The 27,343-nt window shown below is 35.7% G+C and overlaps 2 protein-coding genes across 2 annotated transcripts; both read right to left on the bottom strand.

Annotated features, from left to right (window-relative positions):
- Positions 1 to 1,583: 1,583 nt before the first annotated feature.
- On the bottom strand, positions 1,584 to 12,472 carry rbm46 (RNA binding motif protein 46). Its single transcript, XM_088915588.1, has 4 exons — positions 12,328 to 12,472; positions 10,051 to 10,518; positions 2,864 to 3,631; positions 1,584 to 1,774 (listed from the first exon to the last, which is right to left on the bottom strand). The coding sequence occupies exons 1-4, from the start codon at positions 12,470 to 12,472 to the stop codon at positions 1,584 to 1,586; spliced, it is 1,572 nt and encodes a 523-aa protein (XP_088771714.1).
- Positions 12,473 to 16,821: 4,349 nt separating this feature from the next.
- Positions 16,822 to 22,419, bottom strand: lratb.2 (lecithin retinol acyltransferase b, tandem duplicate 2). The gene is made up of 2 exons (XM_088915600.1): positions 21,916 to 22,419; positions 16,822 to 17,116 (listed from the first exon to the last, which is right to left on the bottom strand). Exons 1-2 carry the CDS (start codon positions 22,417 to 22,419, stop codon positions 16,964 to 16,966), a joined length of 657 nt encoding a protein of 218 aa, XP_088771726.1. The 3' UTR covers positions 16,822 to 16,963.
- Positions 22,420 to 27,343: the final 4,924 nt, after the last annotated feature.

Below are 27,343 nucleotides of genomic sequence, written 5' to 3'. Positions count from 1 at the left end.
GACACAATAAAAATTTAAATTGCATTAAATGACCTTTTACACATTTTGTGTCTATTAGCAGACAAAAAAAACTACTGAAATGTGTAACACAAGAACAGTAATAGCACAGAACAAGAACTATACAAATTTAAAACAGAAACTAAAATTTCAATTATTAGAGGTACAATACAGTACAATGCTGTGTTCACTAGTTAAGCTAACTATAAGGTCTAATTTTTCTTGATAATCTGTATTTGTTATTCACTTATATCTTTTAAAATCACCAAATAGCACTCCAATTACAAAAACAAGCATTTATCATACTACTTTACTATCAAACTATAGTTTGAAACCACCACAATGGTAAAAAGTTTAATCAACTATAAATGAAATGTATTTTCTTGTAAAACAATGGTGTATGCTGTTAAGAGTTGACTCAAACTCTGCAAATAAACAACATTAGAATAACAAATGCAGAACACCTGTTCTAAAAAAAAGTTTACAAAATAGTTTTAACTATGTACTGCAACTTCAAGAACAAAAATATCTTACATCTTTATATTTTGTTAGCATTTAGAAATTTAGTTTATGACAGATGTAAGAACTAGAATCATTAAAAAGATTATGAAATTCCAAAGCAAATTTGCAAACACAAAAGAATACTAATGTACTAAACACTTGAAGATTGGTGAACTATATCATCAGTTGCTGAAGCTCAGACTATTTCTCTGGTGGAAAAAAAGGTCATATTACATATCCTTCAACTTCCAATCCACTCGAAACTCTAAACAAAACTGAAAATTCAGGATAGGTTATTGTTGCTGTAATGTCTCATGAACAAACTTCTTCTAGATTACCTACTAAATTATTTTGAACAATGTATGTGCCAAATGAAAGTAACACTTATAGCGCTGACCTTCAATTTAGTAGTCAGATAAATTAAATAAAACTGTTCAGAATCATTCAGTTATGAAAATGGTATTACAAAAATGTGCTATTATTTTTTTAGTGTGGGCATAATTTGTCTCCCATTTAACCTTCTATACCAGTTTGAAGTTAAATAATACAAACAACTGTAGAGATGAATAACAGATTTTGGCATCTTAAGACTTCCAAGGGATTTAGATGAAGTTTTACGTATTTGTATCATTGAAAAATATCAGCTGGAAACTTCGCCATAGGATTTATATTGCAAATTAAACATGAATTGAGAGACCATGTAATATATATATATAATCAATAAGTATAAGCATCTTAAGTAAGTAATGCTAAAGGGATTAACAAGGGAAAATTTAGGGTTAAGCTTGATAATCATATACAGATTACATGAACACTGAACAAGTCAATGCCCCTTACAGATATAACAAAATACAGCTGATTTTAAAACAAATCATTATACACTTAATGAAAGTGTCTTAGACTTATTTTATACACAATGTATTGTGCTAAATTTACTAGTATCACACTACTGCTAAGTGTTAGTATCAGTTATTAAAGTTTTTAGGCATGGGAGTTACTTAAATGTTTCAAACGATATGCTAGGATGTGACAATAAGATAGTAACACATAACGCCTACATTGCAGCCACTGCTGCTGAATGTGGTTTAAAAGAAAGGAGACTGATTAGAGAGATAAACTCTTTGTCCACCATGGCTGTCATTGAGTAGAGGGAAGGGTGGAGAGACTGGGTAGCTTGGGTAAGGGAAGGTCCTGCATACATAAGAAAGCAGACCACTGCCTGAGGTTGCAACTGGAGGAGACAGGCTAGGACATGCCAGACCATGACAAGTGGAATCTAGAAAAAAGGCAACAAAAGAAGAAAACTGCATAAATAGTCAGGTCTTCCTTTAGCATTTCTATACCTGTATTGCAGTCTGTGAAGTTAAAACACAAAACTGCAAAAGTGCCTTGCAAAAGTATTCACCACTCCTGCCACGTTTTCACATTTTGTCGTCATCTGCTTGCAATCCTGAAACTTTTAAACAGTTTTTATTTAGAATATACACTACATAATCAACCCAAATTGATCAAGCAAAAATTTGCTTTTAAACCATTTTCAACATTCAACATAAAACCATTTGAGGTGAAAACAATAGTTTGAAAGACACAAACAGTGTAATGCTCTGTGTGTGTAATCGGTAGTTAATCTACACATTATAGTTAATGCATCAGTCTGCATATATTTTCACTGAGGCAGTTTCTTTTTGCAAGAGACTGTCCTCATTACAAACTGCCCCAAAGGTTTTCTTTTTAATCACTTTGGATTTTACATGTCCTCCTGCTGTTTCCCTTCTTTCAAGTGCTTGATCACTAACATTGTTCAATAAAGCAAAAATAAAACATGAATAAAAAATGAAACATTAACATTTGTTCAATAAAGCAAAAATAATACATCTTAATATAAAGGTTCTGTCACTTGTCTTCAAATGTTGAGAGGTTTCCTGACACATATTGCAAAAAAGGTTTCTACCAGAAGATTTATTGTAAAATATCACGTGTCTGGCTCTCAAAACACACAGGAGTTTTAAAGTTTTTCATTCCCTAAATAAGACCACTTATTTTGAGAAATAGCCTATAATCCAATACATATTTTTCAATGATTTATGACATCTGACTTTTTGCTTCACTGACTTGGAAACATAATTTTAGAAATATACAGTTCTGACTTCACAGCTGTCTTCAGAAAAGTGTCAGTTTAAAACCAAGGGACCATCACATATCAAGCAGAAAAGGCCTTTATTACCTAATTACTGTGAACTTTATCATTTTAAGAAGACAATATTTAAGTGTCTGTTTCTATACACACTGTTTTATTTTAAGAGGAATTAAAGAAAATCAAGAGTGATCTCATGACACAGGCAATCTAATGGCATGTAATACTAACCTAAATTCCACAGTGCATTCTGTGCAGCCAGTTCTTTGGCATCTTCCAGGATGGTACAAAGCTTGTCTGGCATGAAACTCCTGTGAGTTGTAGAGATGACCACTTTATAGATCAACAGAAGTTTTCCATCCTGACCTGTTGTAGAGTATAAATAATATTCTGGTAGAGCCCAATTGTTCTTGTTACAGAAGTAATCCAGACGTGTCACTGCAGAGATGAAATGGTTTGGCTTCAAGGAGAAGCTGCTTATCTCTGTAAGATTAGACCCTGGGTAAAGGGGATACATGCATCTCTCTGTCCCAGTGAAGGAGGGGCTCTGCTGGCTATTTAACCTAGCAGGCAAGCTCAGTGGTCTGGAGGGGGAAGTGATGTTCCCATCATCTTTATTTTGTAGCAGGAAACCCTCAGCATATAGGGGGCCCTGACCTTTGAGACTGTGCCTTCGACTATTCTCTTTATTAACTGGTTTGGCCAAAGTCACTTCAATGTTTGCTCCATCGATGTTCTTCCCATTCATTATATGCATGGCAGCTACAGCGTCCTCACGACTGTAGAAGTGCACAAATGCATAATCTGTGAGCTTCTTCACTCGCTCCACTGCACCAGATTTGAATTTGCTAAATTCATTTTTTATAGTCTCCTCAGTCGTGGATATCATCAGGTTTCGTACATAAAGCACTTTCACCCGCTGCATAGTCTCTTCATCAACATCCTTTTCTGGTTCTGCCCAGTCTACCTGGATAGTATTTCCCCAAAGCTGAAATGTCCCTGAAAGAATTCCAAAAAACAATCTGTGAACCCTAACTAAGCCTCATGACAACACACACAGAAACAGTTATTTTTGTACCTTGTGTCCCCACGTAAGACTGAATAGAACTCAAAGAAATTTCTAAATTGGTGTATACTGTATATATCTATAAAAATGTAATAATTACTAGACTTGTTCTTCTTTTCAGTAATAATGTAAATTCAGTAATAAAGCTTTAATGTAACAAAATCCTGAAAGAAAACCCACATTGATTTCTTCTAATATTTAATTTATAACTTTTTTAATTTAATTATTAATGCTTAATATTTAATTATATAATGCTTTCATTATTCATAAATCCTTCCTCTAAAGAGAATTCCATTCATAAAACAATCAAAACAATTCTTACCATGCATAACAAAATGACATTTTATCACATACAGCATTTATGTTACATTATTTTTTACCATAAATCAGTTACTGACAATAAACAGACTTTTTTACTAGACTGAATGTCAAATTCAATTGCACTGCACTGGAAAGGCAAGACCTTTAAAAGAAACCTCTATCTATAAATTAAGTAAAGCAAACTAACAGAAAAAACATGCCTACAGCTAAACTCCATTTAGAGGCAAGGAGGGAGACAAAGTGGCTGCAGTTGATTGGGGTTTCAAGGAAGGTTGTTGTCATTAGGGTAATAGAAAGAAAACAGCAGGATGCATGGGAGGTGTAGAGCTAGCCATTTTCCTTGGAGAATTTGAGGTTGAAGAACTGCTGTTTGAGAAGAGGTGAGAAAGCGTTTCCAGACCTGGTGAATGCGACAAAGGTCTTAGCAACACCAAACACAAGTGAGAGGTGTCTGTCTTTGACAAGACCGTAATGCCATGTTTTAGAAAAGGTTTGTGTAGAGCTGTGGGCACCCTGCAAGTATTTATAGGAAAGCGAAACTGTTAATAAGAATTTGACTTCTTCCCGAACATCTGTTAAGTAATATAAAAATCTACTGACAGACTGGAATTAAAAAGAGATCCACTGTATTCCAGGAAACCTAAGCTTAAGAAAAAATGGAATTTAACCCAAAAACAGTTTTGGGAATTTTTTACAGAATACATCATATATTAATTTACAAATATTATGTATGAAAAAACAATATAAACCACGAATAATACACTGTTGATCACAGTTGGGGTTAATTCTCCCTATTCCAAATCCCAATTCTTTTTTTTTTACGTTTGCAAAATGTAATGTGCATTCCAAATATATTCATACCCCTTGAAGCACAACCCAGGATCAAAAAGTGGACTAGTGGACAAGCACACAGAAGGCAGTAGTAAGGAAAATAGTAACAGTGCAATTTGTTTGCACTGTGAGGAAACAAAAAGCCCACACAATATAAACACATCATCTAAGATCTTTGAGATTGTAACTAGACATCTTCGAAATCCCTCTCTAATAATAGCTGGCCAGCTAAGCTGATTACCAACTCCAAAACCAGGTATCTCCCAAAAACCAACATAATACTTTTCCAAAACGTGTTGAACCAATCAGTCAGGTGATCGAAGGTGGCAGGTCATTCCTCTCACCTTTCTGGGGAATATATTTCAGAGAAGAGCTGTTATCTTGATAGTATATGTCATACTTTAGACCAGAAAATATGAGGGTCACATTTATTTACACCCCTGTTGTTAGCATTTTGCAACTCTGTGATGGATATACATTGAGGAGATGCCTCCTATGCTGTGACACTTCTGAGGGTTTTTTTTTTACCCATTCCTCAAGGCAGAATTTTCAGGGTACTTAAGTCTCATTTCTTTTTGTAAGCCGCCTTCTTGAGTTTAAACCACAAATGGTCATTTGGATTGGAATCTGAAGACTGAGATGGCCAATGAAGAACATTTATTTTGTGTGCATTTAACCACTTGGCAATTTGGATGGCTGCTTCGCATAATTGCCATGTTGCCATTTCTGGCATAACTTGAGCCTTTTGGCAGACGGAATAGGGTGTCTGGTCCTCCAGGTGCTCTACTCCCTGCTCTGAAAAGGTAAAAAAGTGAATCACAAAAGCCTCCACCTAGTCTACATTGTCATTGGATGGAATACTTCTCTGTCATTATCTCCTCTTTCATAGGACAGAGGAGGGACTTTCAGAGTAGGGAGAAAACCGCATGGAGGTTTGTAGGACACAAGAATGACTTCAGGAAGACGGAGGAGGGAGTTTAGGAGACGAGATAAGTATGTTCTAATATGGACTGTTTTTGGTGGTCTACCCACAGAAAAGGTACCTTCCTTTAAACCTAGCTATGAATGCCACATACAGTACTGTATGTAGCTAGGTTTAAAGAAAGCAGATGATGCTGAACAGTAATTTGACACTTTTACCTTGAAGACGTCAGTTTGTGTTAGAGATCTCCAACTGTTCCCTTTGGGTTAATGGTTGCCACACAAACCTCCTGTCTCACAGAGACTTTTGCATTACCTCTTTCTGGTAGCGTTGCCATATATTGCTAATATACCAATAGCCATGTAACTTCCTTTTATTGCGCTGGGAAACAGAAGCCTTCTGAAGCCTCTGTATAGTTCCTGAGGGTTCTATTATACTTTCAAAGAGCAGAACAGAGCAGATTATTACTGTATATTTGTTTTTTGATAGGAATACCTAGAGGTGAATAAATATAACCCTCATCTTTTCTGGAATTCAGTTTATAACAAATAAACCTTACTCTGTGCAATGTAATTATGATTCCATTAAAACATTTTTGATTTTATAAGCAAGACACATGATCCAATCTGTAAATTTGTGTACTATATGATATTTTTTAATCCCCTTTCATTATGAAAATAAATAACCTAGAGGGCACTGTTAATACCATATTTCATCCCAGATATTTTATGATGTGAAAATCAAGAAATCTTCAACACTAGAATATAAAAAAACATCTGAAGTCTTCTACCCTCTCTGCCACTATTCCAAACCTTTCCCATTTCTGTAATCCTCCAGATTCAGTAAAAAAAGCGCAATATTTAATTTTGTTTCCTATCTAAGCATTGTATTATGTATCTTATTTTGAACTATTATGACCTTTAGCAAATAATTTTTAGTCAATCCATTCATTTTCTAATCGTTTCATCCAATTCAGGGTCACTGGGAACAGGAGCCTATCCTGGCAACCAACTGGCCCAAGGCAGGATACACCTTGAACAGGACATTAGTGCACACACAGTCTAAGACACAGACACGCACACACTCACTCCAGGGCCACTTTTCCCAGAAGCCAATTAACCTAGTATGTGTTTGGACTGTGGGGGGAAACTGAAGCACCTGGTGATAACCCACGTGAACACAGGCAGAATATATAAACTCTGCCCGACAGGATAGCAAGGCAGCAATGCTAACTAACCACTTTGGCACCGTGTCGCCAGCAAATAATTTGAATTCATGAGATACTTCCCTAGATATAGGGTTCCTTAAGGTGAAATTAAACAATCCTTAAGGTGGAAAAAACTTGCAATTATAATGAAGAGTAAAAGTAAAGTACACACCTACTGAGAAAATATTTCAAAATCCAAATATCTAATTTTACCATTAAAAAAATCATATTGCGCAGTTTTATACTAGAAGCTCATATCATAGAGATAACATCTGTGTACAGTTAAATTTTCATTGCTTAATTGCGGTGCAATAGACTTCGCCCTTGGACAAGGTGGCTCCAGGGATCTGGTATGTAAAAACCCACAATGTCAAGGTGGAGCCGGCTTTGTTGCCAAGTTTATACAGATCTTATACAAAAAAAGGCTCAAGAGCCTATTTTGTCATTACTGCTAAAATAGCCACAAACTCAGACTGCTTCCTAAAACCCAAGCACCACCAACGCCATGTACTGTAAGCCCTTTACCTACTCAAACATATCACTAATTAATGACCAGTATGTAGTTTACAAGTAATATGATAATGAACTGACACCCTGAGAAACTATTGACAGTATAGTGACAGAGGCCTTTGATGGCCTTTAGTGGCAGCTCTACTGTTATGACAAAGCTTTCAAAGACCAGCCTGACACATGCTGATCATCTTTTTTTCGGCTGTGCACATGTACTGCACACCTAGCTGCAGAAAGATGCACTCATTTCAGCCTATCCACTTTTCACATTGCATTATTTCAAAACATATATAAATGTTTCAGTGTGACATGCCAAGCTTAAACGATTCCATGATTCCAATAGAGGACTATTGTGATAATCATTTTTAAACACAATAGGGCCTCAACCAATCACCAATGCTGTCAGCAGTCTCTGTGTATGGTATTTCCAAGCCTTTAAAATAATTTGAAGAGGGAAGTAACTGAATTCATTAAAACCAATAACCTTATTTAATATAGAGCCACCCTAATCTGATCAAACTTTTTATCACAATTAAATATCTTCCTTATCACAGTCTTCTAAAAGAAATAGTTACCTGTTCTAAGAAGCGAATACAAATAGTGGAGCTAGACATTAGAGACATAAAAACATTTTCAATATTAAACCTTTTCCCCAGCCTCTCTGTAACCACAGTGGTTTTGTCCCCCTCTCTTTCTTCCTTAGTTAGCCTGTTCCATTCTCCCCCTTCTCCAACTCTTTTACTTTGTGGTCAAACATCTAACCTTCCTCACCTAGGACCCCAACTTATATACTGTACATTCTCTCTCCCTTGTCCTACTTTTTGCTATCCACACAGAGATTCCTAAGATATAGCCTATAATCCATTTCACCTCTGTAATTCTCTTTGATGAACTCACAAGGATCAGTTACTGAGCACTGAAGGGACAAGTGCTGTTTTTTATAGTTTTTTAAACTATTTTTGCATTAGTTTAGAGGTGCAGGGTTACCGGTAGAAGAGTAGTTAATCTATGAAAAGGCTTATTAACTCTTTCAAACATTTATGTCCCTTTCTGAGTGCTTGGTATAACGACTTAATATTAAATGTTTAACTAAACTCTATTTCTAAATTCTTTTTTGGTGACACCACCCCTTTCTAAAACAGTGTTAACCTGATAGTAACTAAATAAATACCCTGTTTCCAACCTTAAGCATCTGTCGTATTTCAGTATGTCTTGTCTTTATATCACACATATTAGAAGAACAGGCACACCATAAACAATTTATCACATCACTGCATTAACTATAAATGCTACATTTATTCTACGCCAGAGGTTGGCAACCTACAGTATGCATGCCATTACTGGCACGCAAAGGAAGTTTTAACAATATGTGCAAGAAAAGCAGCATGTGGAATAAAAGAACCAGTAAGCTACAAGAAATTAAGTTGAAAAATGATGTTCGACACGCTACCCAATTAAAGCTCTTTGATGCAGAAAAAAAAAGGATTCACCTGGTTTATTATCTGCATTACTTTTAGCAGGTCTAGCCTATTGTTTTCACAGTAAAGTTTGAAATCCGTGCCCCTGATTTTTCACACTTAAGTGTAACGTCAACCATTGTAAAGCTGTGGGAAGGTTTTATATTTATATACTCTTTATGGACTGTCTTGATGCAAAAATGGGTTGCAGAACTAATGCTTCTTGCCTACATCACAGCTCATATGAATGAATTCAACCTCCAACTGCAATGTGCAGATCAAACTTGTTTCAAAAACACATCTTGGAAGAAATGGAAAGCATTTCTTGCAAACTTGCCATTTTTTCTCAGGACACTGACACTTCAAGTTTCTGCTACTTCCAACGTATTACTGAACTTTTAAAGCATTGCACAATGCACAAACCCATGTTGTTGGGTTTGGAGTGTACATGCAAGAACTGGCTTCACAAATGTCTGTCAGATTTCAGAATTTCCAACATTTTGGCCCGATGCTTTGTATTCTGATTAAACCAGACAGCTTTTATACCAGCTAAATGGATTTTTCATTGTTTCAGTGGAAGGGTGTTGAGGATTTTGAAATACACTGCAGAATATCAAATTAGATATTCACATGATTTTCATTTGGGAACTTCAGTATCATCTGAACGAAAGCAACTAGAGATGTCAAACTTTTTGCGTTTTGTTGAGGGTAATTGTGAATTTTTTCACACCTTTCACTTTATCATTTAAACACCTATTTATTTTGAGATACAATGTTTCAGATGTCAATAACTTTTCAAGGAAAACACACAGAGATTTCATCCCACTGATGTTTCAAGTGATGTCCCTCAGCAAGAGAAAGCAAGGTTAAGTATCACACTAAATGGTAAGATGTGCATATAAACTTTTTAATTTCAGACATTATTGTGTTTTAAGTTTGATTGTATTAATAAGTTTTATTAATCAAAATATAAGGAGTGCTATTATTAAATTTAAAATAGTATCAATGGAAATTTATGAAAGGTTATGAACCCTTATGAAAGGTTGCCGACCTCTGTTCTATACTATCATGATAGGTTTATGCATATTGTAAATGATGCTGTACCTGGAATAAGTTTCCTCCTGGCCATTGCAGCTGCTTTATGTGACTCATATTCCACAAACGCAAACCCTCGATTCTTGTTCTTGTCACTTGGATTTGGGTAGACAATGACATCCACAACTCCTTCTGTCACCTTCTTCATTTCCTCCATAATCTCTTCCTTCTTCCTGTCCTTTGGGATGGAACCAATGAACAGTCTGCAGTTATCCAGGCTGACACAGACACCAATAAACTTTCCTGGGCGAATCTCAAAGTTGTCCAACAAGGTGATGGCTCGCTGGGCAGCCTCTCTGGTGGTATACATGACAAAAGCATAGCCCCTGTTTTCCCCACTGAACTCCATCATTAGCCTAAACTCATAAATCCTGCCGGCTCTCTCAAACACGGGAACAAGTTCGTCTTCATATACATCACGTGGTATCTTCCCTACAAAAACCTCACAGCCGCGAGGTGGTGGAGGGCCTTCCCAGCCTGAAATAAAAAAACAGTATTTCTACTTTAGTGTCTAGAAATAAAGCTTATTTTGATATGACCATCCAAGATCCTCCCTTCAACTCTATAAGTACCTATGAAATTCTATTGTGTCTTTTTTTTTAAATCACTGGTAAACTGGAATGTCATGTGATGAATAATAATTTGCTTTGAATGATCTTGCCTTTGTTAATTAAATGATCATAGTTCTTAAATTATTGGAAGTCCAGCTATGTAACACTGCAATTATAATTAAAAAAAACTAAGGTGGTGTTTTTTTAAGAGTCACATTATTAAAATACAAAAATTGATATTCATTTATTCCTCACAAACCTCAAAGGCTACTGGGGCATACAAAGTGCTTTAAAATGACACCAGAACTGTGCTAGAAGCATGTATAGATCAGAAGATACAACTACAAAGAAGCCAAGGTACCTACACAAGTGACCATTTTAGAAGTCTATCTAAAAGATTATATGAAATCTTACTGTAACATTTTGCCTCAAATACTTCCTACATAGGACAAATGTATGCTGAAGAAAAAAAATACTACAATCATACCATTATCAGGTTGAATTCTAACAGATTTAAAGAGGTACTGGATCACTAAATTATACAAAAAGGTGAAAAGGAGAGATGTCTGGTTTGGACTTGCATTTTGGAAAAGGAGATTTTCATTTTTTGCAATTCATATAAATATTCCATGTCTAACAAAAAATCCCAGTCATGACTTAGAATTTCAAAGCCTAGTATGTGGTTATTAATTCAGTCTCAAGATGCATAGATATCAAATATCATCTGTAGCATTTCTTACACACTATATTTAGGTGTCACAACAAGAACCCATTAAGAGCAAAAAATTAACTTAGGTTATACAAGTTCAAATCCCCAAGTTATGCATTCACATTAAGGTGTTCTGAGTAAAGCTCAATCTGCGAATTTGTGATCTTTGGGAGATACAACGGATTGCCACGGTGAAAGATGGACACTCCTGCAAGCAGCACTTCATCAACGGTAGACCTGCCATCCCCCTCTAGCTTTGTTTTTTGAGTTAATTTGTCCAACAAGAAGAAGTCATGTATCTCAAACACATCATACATAACACATTAAGTATTTTCAGAAACAAGGCAGAAACAAGATGGAGCTGTCTGCACTATTACTGAAAAATCTAATGTACTGTAAGAGAAAGGCCTAGGACTTTTCAGGATTTATTTTAGTATCCAATACTAGCTACAATGTTATTTAGTTGATCTAATAAAAATACTTAAATTAAAATACCAAAGAAAACATACTACTAACCTTAATTGTTCATCAAGGGAACTGATCATACAAATGGCTTCCAAATTCCACAAAAATCATCTTGACACTTCAGACTTTTACAGAAATATTAACAATTATTCATCCATTTCCTAACTGCTTTATCCAAAACAGGGGAGCCGGAGCCTATCCTGGCAAGCAACAGCTGCAATGCTGGATACACCCTGGACAGGACGCCAGTCGGTCACATAAATGCACACACTCCCACCAGGCCAATTCTCATAAGCCAATTAACCTACCAGTATGTCTTTGGACTGTGGGAGGGAACCAGAGCACCCTGAACAATCCCACACGAACACAAGGGGAACGTACAATCACCACACAAATAGCACCCCAGGTCCAGAATTGAACCCAAGGCCCAAGCACTGCGAGGCAGCAATGCTAACCACTGTAACAGCATGCTGCCCTATATGAGTAACTATTTGAAATATTATTATAGGTACTATGAAAAAAAGTATATGCTTTAAATAATGCTAAGTATCAATTACCCACCTGGTGGTGGACCCCCAAATTTCCTCTGCCCATTTTCCTGGACCATGCTATAACCTGTCTTCTCCATCAATGCAAGCAGAGCAGCTCCATTAGGGCTTTCCATTCTGCCACCATCATGCAGCAAACTTCCATTTTCTCTTGCCATGGCTTCAGAGGAAAAATATAAGATATGCGTTTCAATCGACACAACATTGGTGTTCTTACACGTAGTAGGGGTGATCATAGTAGGGGTGGTGCAAGATAAACCTCATTTTGAGTTGGACTAATATTGAACACTTAGTCAAGTACCAGGGGAAATTTTCTAATACAAGTGATTATGTTTTGACACATGAATATGAATTGCACCGTAATCTTTACTGCTGTGTATTCAACCGATTTAGAAAAGATAGCACCGATACGCCTGATTAAAATAAGTTTTTAAACAAGTATTTTTTTCAGTACTTTATTCACTAATGCTGTATAATTTGCAAACTAAGAGCACAATTATGGTTATGTGCATTTTGGATATGATGTAATTACTTTTTCTTTCCTCAAGATCGCAACACAGTTAACGAAAGAAGACCTTTTTTAATTGTAATAACGGAAGATTGCTAAATGAAATATTTTCGATGGGTTTGGTGGGTAAGGGATGTTTTGTACGCGTTGATTCTTGGTAAATTGGTCATTACTGTTGAGTCCCATTCTATTACTGGGTACTGTATCTTCGGTAATTGATGTAAAGTTTCAAACATATTCCCTCTAACGTTATATCCAATACAGATCATTCACGTCGATTATAGCATTTCTCCCCCATCAGACGCCGAAACAGATCATGAATTTGAAACTAGCATAACTGGCAGTTTTGTTTGGAGCCCCGGTGCTTGTTTGGCGGGAAATTGAAATTAAAAACTGCGTCATCCGATTCTTACAGATTAATTTATTTTTTTCATCGATAAACTGCTTAACCCACCACTCTTCTGTCATTTCCACCATTTGATCATTCCCGCAGCTCTTCTTAACTGTCAGCTGTTGTAAATACTATTCAAACTGCGAACACAAAAATGAAAATTGTAACCTCCCTCTCGCTGAGTGTGGGAATAAGCGTAATTTATATAATGCAATAAAGAGGCATGGATCTATTTTTGCATTTTTGTCTTCTTAAATTACTGATAACACATGGGTCACCCTTTCAATCACCGTTACGCAGAATATGTGTGAACACGCGGCTACGTTTTTAAAACCGATTTAATTTACTGACTTCAGTATAAATGCTTTCAAATTCAAGTTATCCACAGCTAACCCAACGGTCCCGGTTCTGGGTGAACTGTCAGGTATCCCCGCAGGTTCTGTATAAACTGTTTTTATTGCTTTCAGTCTCCAGGCCCACCGCCTCAGGACAAGGTGTGTCAGTCACCCAAGTTCTCCTTCACCCAACACAAGACGCTTTATTAAGTCTCGGAAAGCTGACAATTGGCAGCGTTGCTTAATTGTTGTTGTTTTAACTGATTCCTACTAACAGATGATTTTTTACTATTATTGTGGATATAACTGGTGTCTTCGTGAAACTACAAAGTCATTAGCTTACCCTACTGTAATCACTGCGTGTTCAGAGCCGCACCCCCCTCCTTACGCGTTTCAAAAGACCTGAAAACAAAATTAGCGTTTCAGCCTCGTGTGCTTATGCCGGCCAATCAGGAAGGCGGATTTCACCAAAAGCGGGAAATGTGTGTCTTATGTAAATGTACGATGACGCCTGTTAGTACTGAACTTGCAGAGGTGTTCTGAAATTAATTGGTTACACACTGTAGAGTTTACAAGTACAAGTATATCCTCAGGGATATAACCCCCGAACACTGTTAAAACTTTAAACTAAAAAGCTGCTGAGTAACTGAGTTAAAGGAAACTTAAAATAGTAAAACAGAACACATCACAGTCCTAACGCCTCCAGTAATACATACCGACTACCAGGGTAAGGATGCACATTTTACCCCTCCTGGCAACCCAGACATCATATGATTAGGGTTAAACGTAACTCCCCAGACATGCAAAAGACAAAACTTGCACTGCACTGCTTTGATCCATTGTCCCCATACAAACTCGTAGTGCAACCCCAGAGTCATTGTCCCACAGTTCCACAGCCCCCCCAGTAATTTAATCAACTTTTTACTAATGCCTTAGTTTGCCTCTTTACTATTGTTTTTTTTTGCAGGGAGCTATGTTACTTGACATTCTACTGTTTAGTAATATTAATCTGGAGTTAACAGAAAAGAATGTTTTATGTTTAGATAGAATTTAAATGTCTCTTTCTTTTTATTCCTCGTTTTTACATTTGGAAATTCTGGGACCATTAATGGAGCAGCAAGATGTGACGAGCCTTGCATTTTATGTCGTTGTTGACAGCAAGTACACTCCTTAAGGAAATATAACACTAGAGTTGGCGGCATCATGTGGCCATGTGAGATACTGAAGAAATACGGTAGCCGGAACGGAAATTACGTTCATCCTTCTCGAATGTTTCTTTTAACTCTAGTAAGTGTATTCTACATATTATGAATATATACGTGAACGAAAGATATGCTACTGAAATTTCCTGAACATCTTGGTCTACTAGTATAATTCTTAAACATATCATTTACATAGCCTTGACACAAAGGCTACTTATATTAACTGTGGTAATATAACTGAAAAAAGTTACTGTACATGACACCTTAATAGTCAGTATTGTTACAGTTGTGGTTTTGTGATTAAAATGTTGGTGGATCTGAAAAGACAACCCTTTCTCACTTGTGAGACTGATAAAGCATGACATAAACATCTATTTTATTTGTGGTGTACAGTATATGTACCATGTCTGTGTGTAGTCTAAAGATGTATTGGTAGGTTTTTTGGCTTCTGAACAATTGGCACTGTTGTTTGTGACTGTGAGCCCTGCGATGAACTGGCATCCCATCCAGGGTATATCCCACCTTGAGCCTGTTGCTTGTTGTCTTAGTCTCTGGCTCCCCCCACAACCCGTATTGGATGGATGGAAGTATTTGTGGGCAGGTTTGTCTGAATATGGAATGTAAACTGGTATGTAAATTCTTCTGCTGTAGCACCCAGGCTGTCAGTCCATAGATCTCTCAAACCACTCATCAAGATTTCTAACTTGTTCACCTAGATTTTGGTAGGCTCTTGGTTGTTAGTAGGTCTCTTAAAGAGTTTAAATCAATCCAAAGTGTTCTGGGCTGCAATACCAGGAATATAAAATTGTTCCCCTAACCTTCATCATTCCTTTTTGTCAAATTAGGGTTGAAGAATTCTTTTTTTTCTAATTCTGGTAAGATACATTTCAATTGAATTTTTGTTGTGTGCTGCAGGAATGTGTGCAATTGCAAATTTTGACATAGTGGATAATCATGACAGAATGACAGAAACATTATTGACATTTTACCAAACTAAAACAATGAAAAAGAAATGAGTTTCACATAGATTTATATGAAATATTTATCCCCCTATAAAGAAGATGCAACAAAGAACCTGATTTGCATTTCAAATTTCATATTTAAATAAGATATCATGCATTAAATTAAGCACACAACTTTATTTGTGCTCATAACAAATGTAAGATCAACATTATATTTTAAAATCAGTTTTAATACAGTAGTCACAGCCACAGAGTCTTTGTACTATAAAATGATAAAAGTAAATGTTTGTATTTTGACTGAGGTCATTTAAGAAACAAGAAACATGACATCCAATAAAAGAAATAAATTATTACAAATACATGTACTTAATGCGCATTCCAGCTTACAAACACTTCAATAGTAACAGCACCTTCAATCATTTTACACATAGTTTATACAACAACTCATTAAGAGCACTACTGCAGCTACAGTATGAATCATACTGTAGTTCTAATGAATCTAAATGGAACATACAGTAAATATATAAAGTTATTTTTCCTATTTTAATATTATTAGTAGTAGTACTATACAACCAAGTCACAAACATTTATTTATTCATGATCAACACAAATTCAGTTTTTCAGGAAGTAGTATATAATATTTGTACATTTTAAATCCTTTTGGAGAAAAAAGGATATTTTTCAGATAACATCACTCATGATACCTCATTTAATAACTTAAGAGTAATTTAATAAAGTAATCGCTCCTCTACAAAATCTATCATCCTTAAACAATCAACAAGTATATCTATTCCCAGTTTTCTTATCTCCAGGAGTATCTTCAGGTATATCAAATACAACATTTTGTTTCCTCTATGAAAGTATAATTGTTAAAATGCTATGTATTAAGTATAACATATATTCATCTGAAAATGTTCTGTATTGAACCTGTTTTTATTTTTACAATGTGGTTCAGACTAGATCTTTTTTATTATAACGGAAGAGAATAACCAACATATTTTTTTTTTTAAATCCATGATTGCGTTTGTCGTTTTGTTCAAGAATTCCCCTAGGGCTTGCTGGCAACATTTGAATTTCTAGACTTCGCTCTTCGCTGCGGAGATAAAGAACTGCATTGTGTCTGGATTTCTGACTCGTTCCGACGGGAATGTTACCATCCATACTGGTGTGTGATTCCAAATCCACTCCTCATTGCACCGGCGTTGTTTCTTTCATTGCACACCTTGCCATGCCATTTCGTGCCCACGGGGGTTAAGAAGCCATCCAGAGGGTAAACGGGACGAGGGCGGCGGGGATTGTGGTGTACGGCGCCATTCCCAGGGAAAGGATGGAGGCCAGTCCAAGCCCTGCCGTGAAGAGGACACCTTTCTTGCTACAAACGATTTTCCTGACATTTTTGCAGAACTGAAAAACAGTCGAGAACAACACCATGAGCTTCTAACATAAAGGTGGGAGGTCACATGTAAAATTGCACTTAAAAAAAACTTCAAAGCTGACAAAGACATGTGACAGCTTTAGCATCTTAAATGTTGTTAACATATTGTATAGCCATAATTGCCTTGTAAAATGCTTATCAATACATCTGAATGGATTTACATACTCTCTTTACACCTGGGTCAGAACCGAAAAGCAGTGAAGAACACCACTTCGGTGTTCGGGCCTCTAACACAAAGGCAGACGCCCACTCTGATTGTAAATTGCACTTTGAAAAAACTTCAAAGTTTATTGAACACATACAACTTGAAAACTTTAAAGACCCATAGAGGCCACAGATGTAAAGGATTGTTTTCCTTATAATTTTTTTTTCTCCGATAGCATTGCTGCCTGATAGCGCTAGGGCCCTGGGTTCAATTCCTGGGGTGCTCTCTGCGTGGAGATTTTATGTTCTCCCCGTGTTCGCCTGGGTTTCTTCCCACACTCCAAAGACATACTGGTAGGTTAATTGGCTTCTGCTAAAATTGGCCCTGGTGTGAGTGTGTGTGTTTGTGTCTGTGTGTCTGCTCTTGATGGACTTGATGGATAAAGCAGATAGGCGATGGATGTAATTTTTCTTCTACTGCGTAGACAATTCTTAAAGGTTAATCACCCAGGATATGAATTATGGTATATATGCTAAATGTAATGCCAGGAAAGAAAAAAAGAAAATATTTAATGCACTTTATCATAACGTTATTTTGATTATATGTTTTTGATTATATTCTTTTGCCCTTTTTTTAATTGAGGTTTCCAATAGAAAACTAGCCCTCTCTACTACCACTAGATGGGGTCTTTATTCCATGAACAGCTATCAGTGATAAATGGGAGTTTTATTTTCAAAAAAGTGAAAGCCGAGGTGCAAACTCATTTTTCTGCTACAGTGGAACACGTCATCTCCCATCGCACAATATAATTAATGAAGTCGGTCTGTATTGTACATATATGCATAGAAACTAAAAATAATCTATGTAAAGGCCTACATATATAAAAAACCCTGATGTACATTTTAAGTCATGCCAAGTATGACTGACAAATACTACAAATATTAAGCAGACATAAACAGTTTTGATTACATTTAAGATAATAGAACAAGTGTGCATAAAGCCAAGTATTTAAGATACACAGTCAAAAAAAAAGGAAAATATACTATATATGTACTTTAATTCAGTTATCAAAGCTACAGATGTTCAGAAAAGTCACAGTAACTGTAAGCTCTTAAAAGTGTACAGTAGGTAATAGACTGCAATGTGTGAATAACTGATTTCGCTATGGATGCAAACTTGTTAAAAGAGAATGTAGCTGTGTTAACATTACTGTTTACAAATATTTATGTCCTTTAAATACAGTATGTTCCTTCCTTAAAGCAGCTCTGGTTAGATTACAAACCTGTCATCTATATCTATGTTTGGGATATACAGTATATAAAAAAAGTAACAGAAAATGTGCAGCCACATATGACATGATCAGATACTTCACAAAGGGGTAAACCCCTCCCCTTGATTAATCTTAATTCTTAAACCCTGTTAATCCATGTAAAGCTTTACTAATTTACAGCAGTGCTTGCTAACAATTTATTCAAATTCCTTTTGGAATTGTAAGCACAAATATATGTGTTATTCCCATGCATTGACAAATTGATTTTTTTTGCAAAACCATGAATAATTGTTGAAATCTGGGGCACGCTTATCTCAGTGCTGTGAAAAAGGTATCCTATTGTTAAGTGGAAGTGACTTAAAGATAGGAATTACTGTGACATAAACTGAACATGGAAACAGCATGGTACATCATGTGCAACATCATGTGTTTGAGCCTTGTTCAACATTAAAGCTGTATTAAATATCTACTGTATTGTTAGAATTGATTTGTTAAGGTATTATGTTAATGCCTGATGTAGCATGATTGCATTCACACTGCCATTGAACACCATGCCCATCACTCTTACATATGAGTATAATTGTTAGACATTTTCAAAAGCGATAGCAGTTACCTGACCAGATAAGGTCCGGCCCAGTAGAGTCTGCTCATTTTATTATTTTGTGCTTCTCAAATTGTTAACATCACTTCAGAGTCTTGGCAGCAGCTGGTATGGTTTACTTTAAGATGAAACTATGTAATCAAGCATCTTCATAATCTTCATAATCAATCATAATGGTTGATCTTCTACCATAACTGCTAAATAAGCTCCCTGTGGATAATATCGAAATTGAAATCGAAAAAGAAACCTTCCATCTGTAATGAGAAAATCAGATGAAGCTTCTCTAGTGAATAGAAGCCATAGATGTAACTTTTTAGACTTCTAGACTTTTTAAATTTTGGCTATTATTTATAGTTTATAAATAATACATATTATACATTATGTACTTGCATGTTATATATTATATATTTTATATTGGAGCCTGTCACATAAAAATCTATTTTATTTTCAATTATTCCTGTTCGACTTTTTATTTCAAAGTAAATGTTTTTCCCAAGTAACATTAGGCTTGAGAGGAGTCAGATAGATCTCCTCAACAGAAGTTTTCTTCTGAATTTTAAACAAATCCTAGAAGTGCAATGGCCAACATTCTGTAAATTGGATATAAATCTAAAAAAAATACAGCATATAGAGACAACTTCCACTTACTGTATATATAGACACACACACACACACACACAGGAGACTTATGTAATACATATATAATAACTATATACAGTATATATCTACATTGTTTCTCAGTCATGTATGCAATTGCTTGGATCTAGTGTTCTTTTCCTATTTTTGGATCCAGGATCTATTGTCCCTACTGGATGAGAGAGGCAGAGTAGTTATAGATAGATATCTATCCACCAGTGAATGCTACTTTATACATTTTTTATTATTTTTTTTCTTTATAAAAATAAAATTATGTTGAATACTGTTGAACTCCCTACATAGCAAACCATAAAGTGTTATATTTATTTGGCTTGTTGTTGATTTGGACCTAATAATTGATTTTCAGCTATTTAATAAAAGCAAACAATAAAAGCATACTTGTATTATTTCTTAGTTTAACTAATTTTACCAAACTACATGGAATCTTGCATTTTGGAATTTGATTTACTTCTTGTGAATGAGATACTGTAGGAACATAAGAAAAGTTGCAAATGAGAGAAGGCCATCTGGCTAACAAAGTCTGTGTGAAGTCATGCATAAGTGTACTCTCTTACACTGTACCAGTGTTGTCAAGCCTATATGGTCGAAATGACACAATATAGGCGTCAGACAGGTAATGGCATAGTATAGAATGCAACCTGGTCTCCAATTATCTGAATTCTTTGCCTTCAAATTGAAATAAATCAACTTGTACATTGTAGAGGACTGAACAATTTGGAGTTTTTTTCTTACCAAAGCTTCCAATAATAAGATGGTGTTAGCAGTCAATTTCCTATTTTCACAGCATTATTTTCCAAATCTAAGTAGTATGTTGCCATCTATTTTATTTTAAGTGGAGCTGATGTGGTTATATCAAGATTTCTAAATTTCTTTAAATGCACCTTGTAAATGCATCAAAGGCCACCATGGTTCTCTGTTCTGCTACACTATCTCTGCACCCCACAGAGCATTCTGTCATCAGCATTCTAAAGCACACAAACACAGACCATAAGAGCATTAAGGATGTTCTGTCAGTCTTTTGCCATATTTCTGGGAGAGAAAATGCCACACAGGCTGTTATACAAGATATTTCAGAATCTGAGTCTCAAAAACACTGCCATTGCCTATGCAGATAATACATCCTGGACTGAACCCCACTTTTCACCTATTACATGATGAAAACACCCTAGCATTATAACTCTTGTGTAAACAACCCCCAAAATGTAATGTCATTGACACACCTACAGTTCAGTTCTTGACCTGACCCCTCTGTGCTGCATATTGAAAGTTTTAAGAGAATTACTACCATGGTTTCAGTTTCAGGAGAGTTGGCAATCCAGGGTCCTTTCTAAATAGAAAAGTATTTTTTTAAACTGACACAACATTTTAGGGGGTCATTTAGGTGTGTTACAGATTTGTCACCTACGAAATTCATATGCAAATGTTAAGGATCCAGCAAAAACTGTAACGCAAGCAAAAAATTATGATTTAACCTCCTTTCATTGATGCAGGAAAAGGGCTCTCCATGGATACGATCGCTACAAAAGCTACTGTAACTGCCTTGTTACAGATATTATGTTTATAAAAAACATACCTTTCAGATGTTGTTTGTAAATAAGACTTCAGCAACTAATTTAATTTTAAGCTTTTCTGATATTTTTTTCTATTTTCTTTCAATTTAAATGTCATATTTAGAATTAAGTTGTGACTAATATGTAAAGTGCTGGTAAATGTGCATGCTTCACACAGTCCCAAGATCACTGTGAAATGGACATTCTGTGGTTATTTTTCAAAGGTCAATAAAATAAATATATTTTAAATGATACTTTTTGTCACAATTGAAGGCTAAAAAGATGTGTTAAAATGCAAGTAACTTATATTTAGTATCACATGCTTTATGTTCAGTGTTATGCTAAAAATATTAATGGTTTTCCAAAAAATTAAATTAAGTAAGACTACGTGATTTTTTTAATGGAGGAAGTCTAAGACATCAAAATATAATTGAAAATCCTTAATAATAAATACTGTATTTGCACAGTAAAAACAATGTTAATAAAAAACAAATTCTGCATTACACAGATCATGTTATTTTTATGAGATCATAAAATTACTGTACCTGGAAGGTCTGAAAACTTATAGCAGTACCATATCTGCAGTACATCACAAAATGTTCACAGTTATTCCAGAGTAGACTGTAACCTGTTGTTCCAACAAGTTTTTCAGCTCTTCTGGCCACTTCTTCACCATTCAGTGGTGGTCGGCTGCAGACTTGATCCATGTGGTTGATCAAAATTTCAGACCCATAAGCAAAATCCTCCACTGTGTCCACTCTCACACTGGCCACTTTGGAGATGACTCCTAAGATTAGCCTAACATTTGACACCATCTCCTTAATGGCATTGCTGTCATTAGTCAGAGCAGGCAGGATATCAGGTATAAGGTGAGCTACCTTATTGTCCCCCAGATATATACCAAAATGTGTGAATAAAGTTCGAGGAACTTCCAACAAGTCTCCTCTTTTAAAAAGGGAAATATCATAGCTCTGTATATTTTCAGTGCTCTCTTTTGTCATAACAAAAAATAGATTCCAAATATTTTCTAAAAGCTGGAAAAGGAACATTTTGAAAGCAATTATAAATTGTTCGCTGCCTTGTTTTTATCCTAGAAACTTTGGGAGGAGTCAAGGGATTATGGTTACCAGCAGCTGAGTTTTTCTGGGGAATGTGCTGGGGAGTGCTTTTCAGAATCATATGGTTACACAAATAATTAATTGGCAGAAAGCTTTCTGGCCTAATACAATCTTTTATTTACAGTATTTAACTGGTCAGATCTATCAATGGATAGCTTTGCTAATGTTAATAATTTCATCAGTTAATCAAATTCTACAAGTATTCCTTGCCTGAACTGGCAAACATTCTCTACAATAACACAGTCAAAAGTAGGGAGTAGTTGTATAATACATTTGATAATACATTTGTAAAGTCCTTTGAGGAAATAAGCTGCCACTTACGCAAGAATTTTCAAGCTGCCTTTGCATAATTATTATGCAACTTATTGTTTCTCAAACCTAACAAGTAGCCATGGAAGAACATATCAGAGACCACTAAACAACATTGCCTTTACTGTCCTTTCCAAATAAACAAAATATTTTATTCTTTCATAACAAGGGTACTATAAGCATGAACCTTTAAATGTTTGTCATAGATAAGAAAAAACAGACAGAAGTTCCTCAGTAAAGTTATTTTTCTGTCTTTTATCACCTATAACAGTCTTGTGGTTAAATAATTCAGCATATATTCATATACTGTATATTTGCTGATTTTGTGGTTCTTGTAATTGTCTTGTCTTTTGTCTTCTCCGATTATACAGAGAACTGTACAATAAATCGGAATTAAATGGTGTTAATTAGAAAGGGATTTACAAAAACAAATATGCAAATCCCTTATGTAAACTTGCAAATCTGAGTACAAATATATGTGATTCAGTTGATGGTGGGAACAGCAACTGACAGTCTGAGCCTATCGACCTCTGTTTGTCCGGGCTTTCTGCATGTGACTTGCTGGGAGAGAGTGAAATTTGCTACTAGGTCTAAAACAGTGGTAGAAAACCTGTTCAATTCATTAAACTGTAACATGTTTGAGTTACTTTAAACTTCCTGTGCTGCCCTGGTGTGAGCCCATGTGAATTAATACAGATATTTTCTGTATTCTGTGAGAATGCACTGAAAACACCAAACATAAGTGTCTCTGATTACCGTTCAGTATACTGTAAATCCAAAAGTAAATCCAATATTTAATTTATTTGTTGCCGGAAATTGTATCTTTTCTACCTCAATATAGATTTTATGATGATCCAGAAACAAAACTGTACAATAATATACAATAATTCTTTGTCTTTCTTCTTTTTGTTGTTACCTGGACTCAAGTTCAATTTTATTTAATCAATTGGTAAAATATCTTCATTAGCAATATATTATATGTACAAAGTGGGCCCATTGAAATAACTACGCCATGAAAATAACACGCTGATATTCTGCACAAATAAAAATCAGACCATGGTGAACAGATTTCAATGAACAATAACACTACACAGCTAATTGAGGTACGTAAGTTTATATACATGGAAGAACTTGTTTTTCATTGTTCAGAGAGTGACATGACCATTGTATTTTATCTTTCAAATCTGCTAAGGCAGCTACCACAAGGTCTTTACTGAAGGCCTGTCTCACACCTTAAGTGCCAATTCCCATTCTTAATAATAATGTGTTGAGTGGATTGTTCCTCAGCCACCTGCTGGCAGCTACAGAATTTAATTGATTTTATAACCTTTTACATGTGCTCTGCTAGACATTGGTGATGCTAGTGCCTCCTGGTATGTAGTGTCTTTGTCCATGGACAAATGTTGTTAGATCTTAATAATATTTTCTGTATTATTCAGGTTTTCTTCATCAGCCCTTCCTAGATCTGCATTTTTTTGTTTACATTTTTTCCAATGTTAATATTTAATTGTCTCATTGTTATGCTTGTTTCTGTTTTGGTTGTCACTTTCTATTAAATCTAAAAGTTTTACAAAGCAATTTCACATAAAATCAGCTTACAATTCACTGTATCACAGCTTTAACTCAAAATATCCCAGTGAAGTTTGTGAACGGCATTAAACTGAGAGCTTTTCATATTATAAGGGTTAATTAGGAGCGCAGTCATTCAGCCACTGGATGTGGTGCACGAAACTAGCTATGATAAATGTGTTCAGGAATTGGTGTTAAAATGGACATACAGAAATGGATGCAGTATCCACAATATTACCAATAGTACCTCAGACAATGCTCAAAAGTACAAATAATGTATTAAAAGTCTCAAAAAAAACATCGTCCACAACATAAATGAGAGATGACCAGAGTAATAGTAGCACAATTTTCATGTGCTCCAAGAACAGCCTTCCTGATCTGGCATGTATGTTAATGCCAAATCCCTTGTATGGTATGTGTTACATACATTATTCTCCAGATAAAGTCCAAACTTTTTTGTTTTTGACTCAGCACTTCTTTATGCTACAAGTAACACATGGGACAGTGCAAGGAACCGCTCATTCTCTTCTTTGTGCTGTTTCCCAGGTCGATTTCTTGGACTTCATTTCCAGCTCTAAAGTGCAACTGCCTCTTTTAATTTTCCCTTGCGGTGTCCAAAACTGCACTGCTCATGGCAGAGAGTCAGGGGGCATGTCTGGGGACTCTCTGCAAACCGTGACAAACAGAGGTCAATTGGATCAGACTGTTAGCTGTTATTGCCACCATCTACTGAATCACATATACTGTATTTGTACTAAGATTTGCACATTTACATAAGGGATTTGCTTATTTGTTTTTGTAAATCCCTCTCTAATTAATACCTTTGCCACCTCCATCTTCTCTCTGTGATCACTGCAGTGAGTGGTTTGAGAGCGTTTGGCCAGTGAATTCTTCATATTCGCTGTAGACACTTAGGGTGAAAGGTGTCAATATTCTTTGAGATGGTTTTGATCACTCTCCAGCATTCAGAATTATACAGCAAAACATTGAGCACATTACTTTTGAAGATCCATTATTTAGTTCTTGATTCCTAATTTCTTGGATTTCCACACTGGATGGAGCATGGCAAAGGGTTGGTTTGCTTTCTTCAGGCAAGCAATTGTATGTTGTGTGCTGTCCCCATCCTGCGTGATCTTGCTTCCAAGGTAGGTGAATTGTGTCTCTTCTTCTATCGGCTGGCTTCTTGTTGTGACTGGCTGGTCTGAATTGTGGTTCTGCCTCAGTAACTTTGTCTAGATGTCCCTTGAGCCTGATTTCCTTTGCATTTTTTACTAACATTTCTATGAAAGCAAGGACCACTACACTCAAGAACAGCTTCTATCCCACTGCAGTAAGCATCCTCAACAGCTACTGTAACTGCAGTGCCTCAGACTCAATACACATCTGCACTATGCAATTTCTGCATGGTCTACCATGTTTTTTTTCTCACTACTATATATTTATTGTCCCACAATGCACTTATTGTTCCTGTTCTTATTATTTATTATGTTTGTAATGTACCGTCTACATTGTGTGTTGTTGTCTTTTGTACTGTGTATGTCCCGAGAGATCAGCGTGAGTAAGAATTCCAATGTACGTGTACATTTGGCAATAAACTACTCTACTCTCTACTCATTTTCTATGCAGAGTTGAACTTTCTCTGTGCTGCAATGTGTGGTTGCTGTGTCATCAGCATAGTCCAGATCTTCGCAGATCCTTGTCAGTGTCCACTGGATTCCACACTTCGTTCCTTCCGTCATTTTCCTTATAATCCAGTCTAACGCCAGTTGTAATACTGAAGCTGTCTGTCACTTCACCATTGCTGCAGATAACTTTGCATCTGAAGACTTGATTCAGAACTACAGTATAATATTTTTTATTTTGAAGTATTTGCAAACACAAATTAATTGCATATTGTTCAATATAATTGACATCCCAGGATTAGTATTCCACTGATTCTCCTCTGACTTTTATAACAATAAAGAAGGTACTTCTTCTGTCCTAAGTAAGCACTTCAGTTCAGATATACAGTATTCAGTCACTTCTCTGTAATGGTTTTGGACTATACCACTATAATAAAACTTCCACAGCTCTTTCAATTCAAGTGGCTTGTGTTTATGAACAGTTTTATTTAGTTTACAACACCAGTGCTCTATTGGATTTAGGTTTGGAGATTGATATGACTCATACAGAACTTTGTTTTTTTATGTACAAGCATTTATAATTGGAGGTGTGTTTCAAAATGTTATCCTGCTGGAAAGTCCATTTGCACCCAAGCTTGACCTTCTTAGTAGAACAAGATAGGTTATTAAATAAAACCCTGAAATACTTTGGGACAAACTAACCATCCCTCGATTCTAACAAGGACACTAGGTTCAGATGATGCAGAACAATCCTAAAGCTAAACAAATTCATTTCTAAAAGGGATGATACACGTTTTACATGAGCTTCATGTTTTTTGTACTAATCATACTGCTGACTTTGGTCCAGTAGCTCAAAACTGATATTTCACCTAGCCTGTGACAGTAAACTACATTTGTTACTTCACATTGTGAGGATGAAACAGTGTTGGTAATCTAAATGTTATTTTTCGATGGTAAAAATCATTCACCTTCACTGACATACTAGCATGATATATGGAGTCTTACATATTAAATATTTGACTTACGTTTAAGACATAAACCTATCACTAATTATCCAATACACTTAATATTTCTTGATTAAGAGTCTAGTGAGTGTTCTTCTACCGTAAGTACACCAAAGACAAATTATTACTCAGATTCTTTATCTTTTTTATATATCAGATTTAGTTGGTGTTAACTTTATGGAGAAAGTGATGAAGAAACCTGAGTGCAGACAGATATATATCCTTCAGGTCAGAGGTCAAGGGTACATAGGCCACTGAGGGACTTCTGCCTTTGTCAGTGTAGACTTAGTGAGTTTTGGTGTTGATAGCTGCTGTAATTAGCTAGTATGCCCTTTAGCTATAATTCACCAA

This window comes from Atractosteus spatula, chromosome 1 (genome assembly GCF_055471065.1).
Source record: "Atractosteus spatula isolate fAtrSpa1 chromosome 1, fAtrSpa1.hap1, whole genome shotgun sequence".
In the NCBI taxonomy this organism is placed as follows: domain Eukaryota; kingdom Metazoa; phylum Chordata; class Actinopteri; order Semionotiformes; family Lepisosteidae; genus Atractosteus; species Atractosteus spatula.
This window is presented reverse-complemented; position numbering and strand designations above follow the sequence as displayed.

Coding starts and splice junctions, on each gene's coding strand:
- rbm46 (XM_088915588.1), bottom strand. CDS start 12,472: ATGGCAAGAGAAAATGGAAGTTTGCTGCATGATGGTGGCAGAATGGAA. Junction 10,519..12,327: donor ATTTGGGGGTCCACCACCAG/GTGGGTAATTGA, acceptor TTTTTATTTCAG/GCTGGGAAGGCCCTCCACCA. Junction 3,632..10,050: donor CAGGAGGAAACTTATTCCAG/GTACAGCATCAT, acceptor GAATTCTTTCAG/GGACATTTCAGCTTTGGGGA.
- lratb.2 (XM_088915600.1), bottom strand. CDS start 22,419: ATGTTCCTTTTCCAGCTTTTAGAAAATATTTGGAATCTATTTTTTGTT. Junction 17,117..21,915: donor TAAGTTTTCAGACCTTCCAG/GTACAGTAATTT, acceptor ACTGTTTTTCAG/TTCTGCAAAAATGTCAGGAA.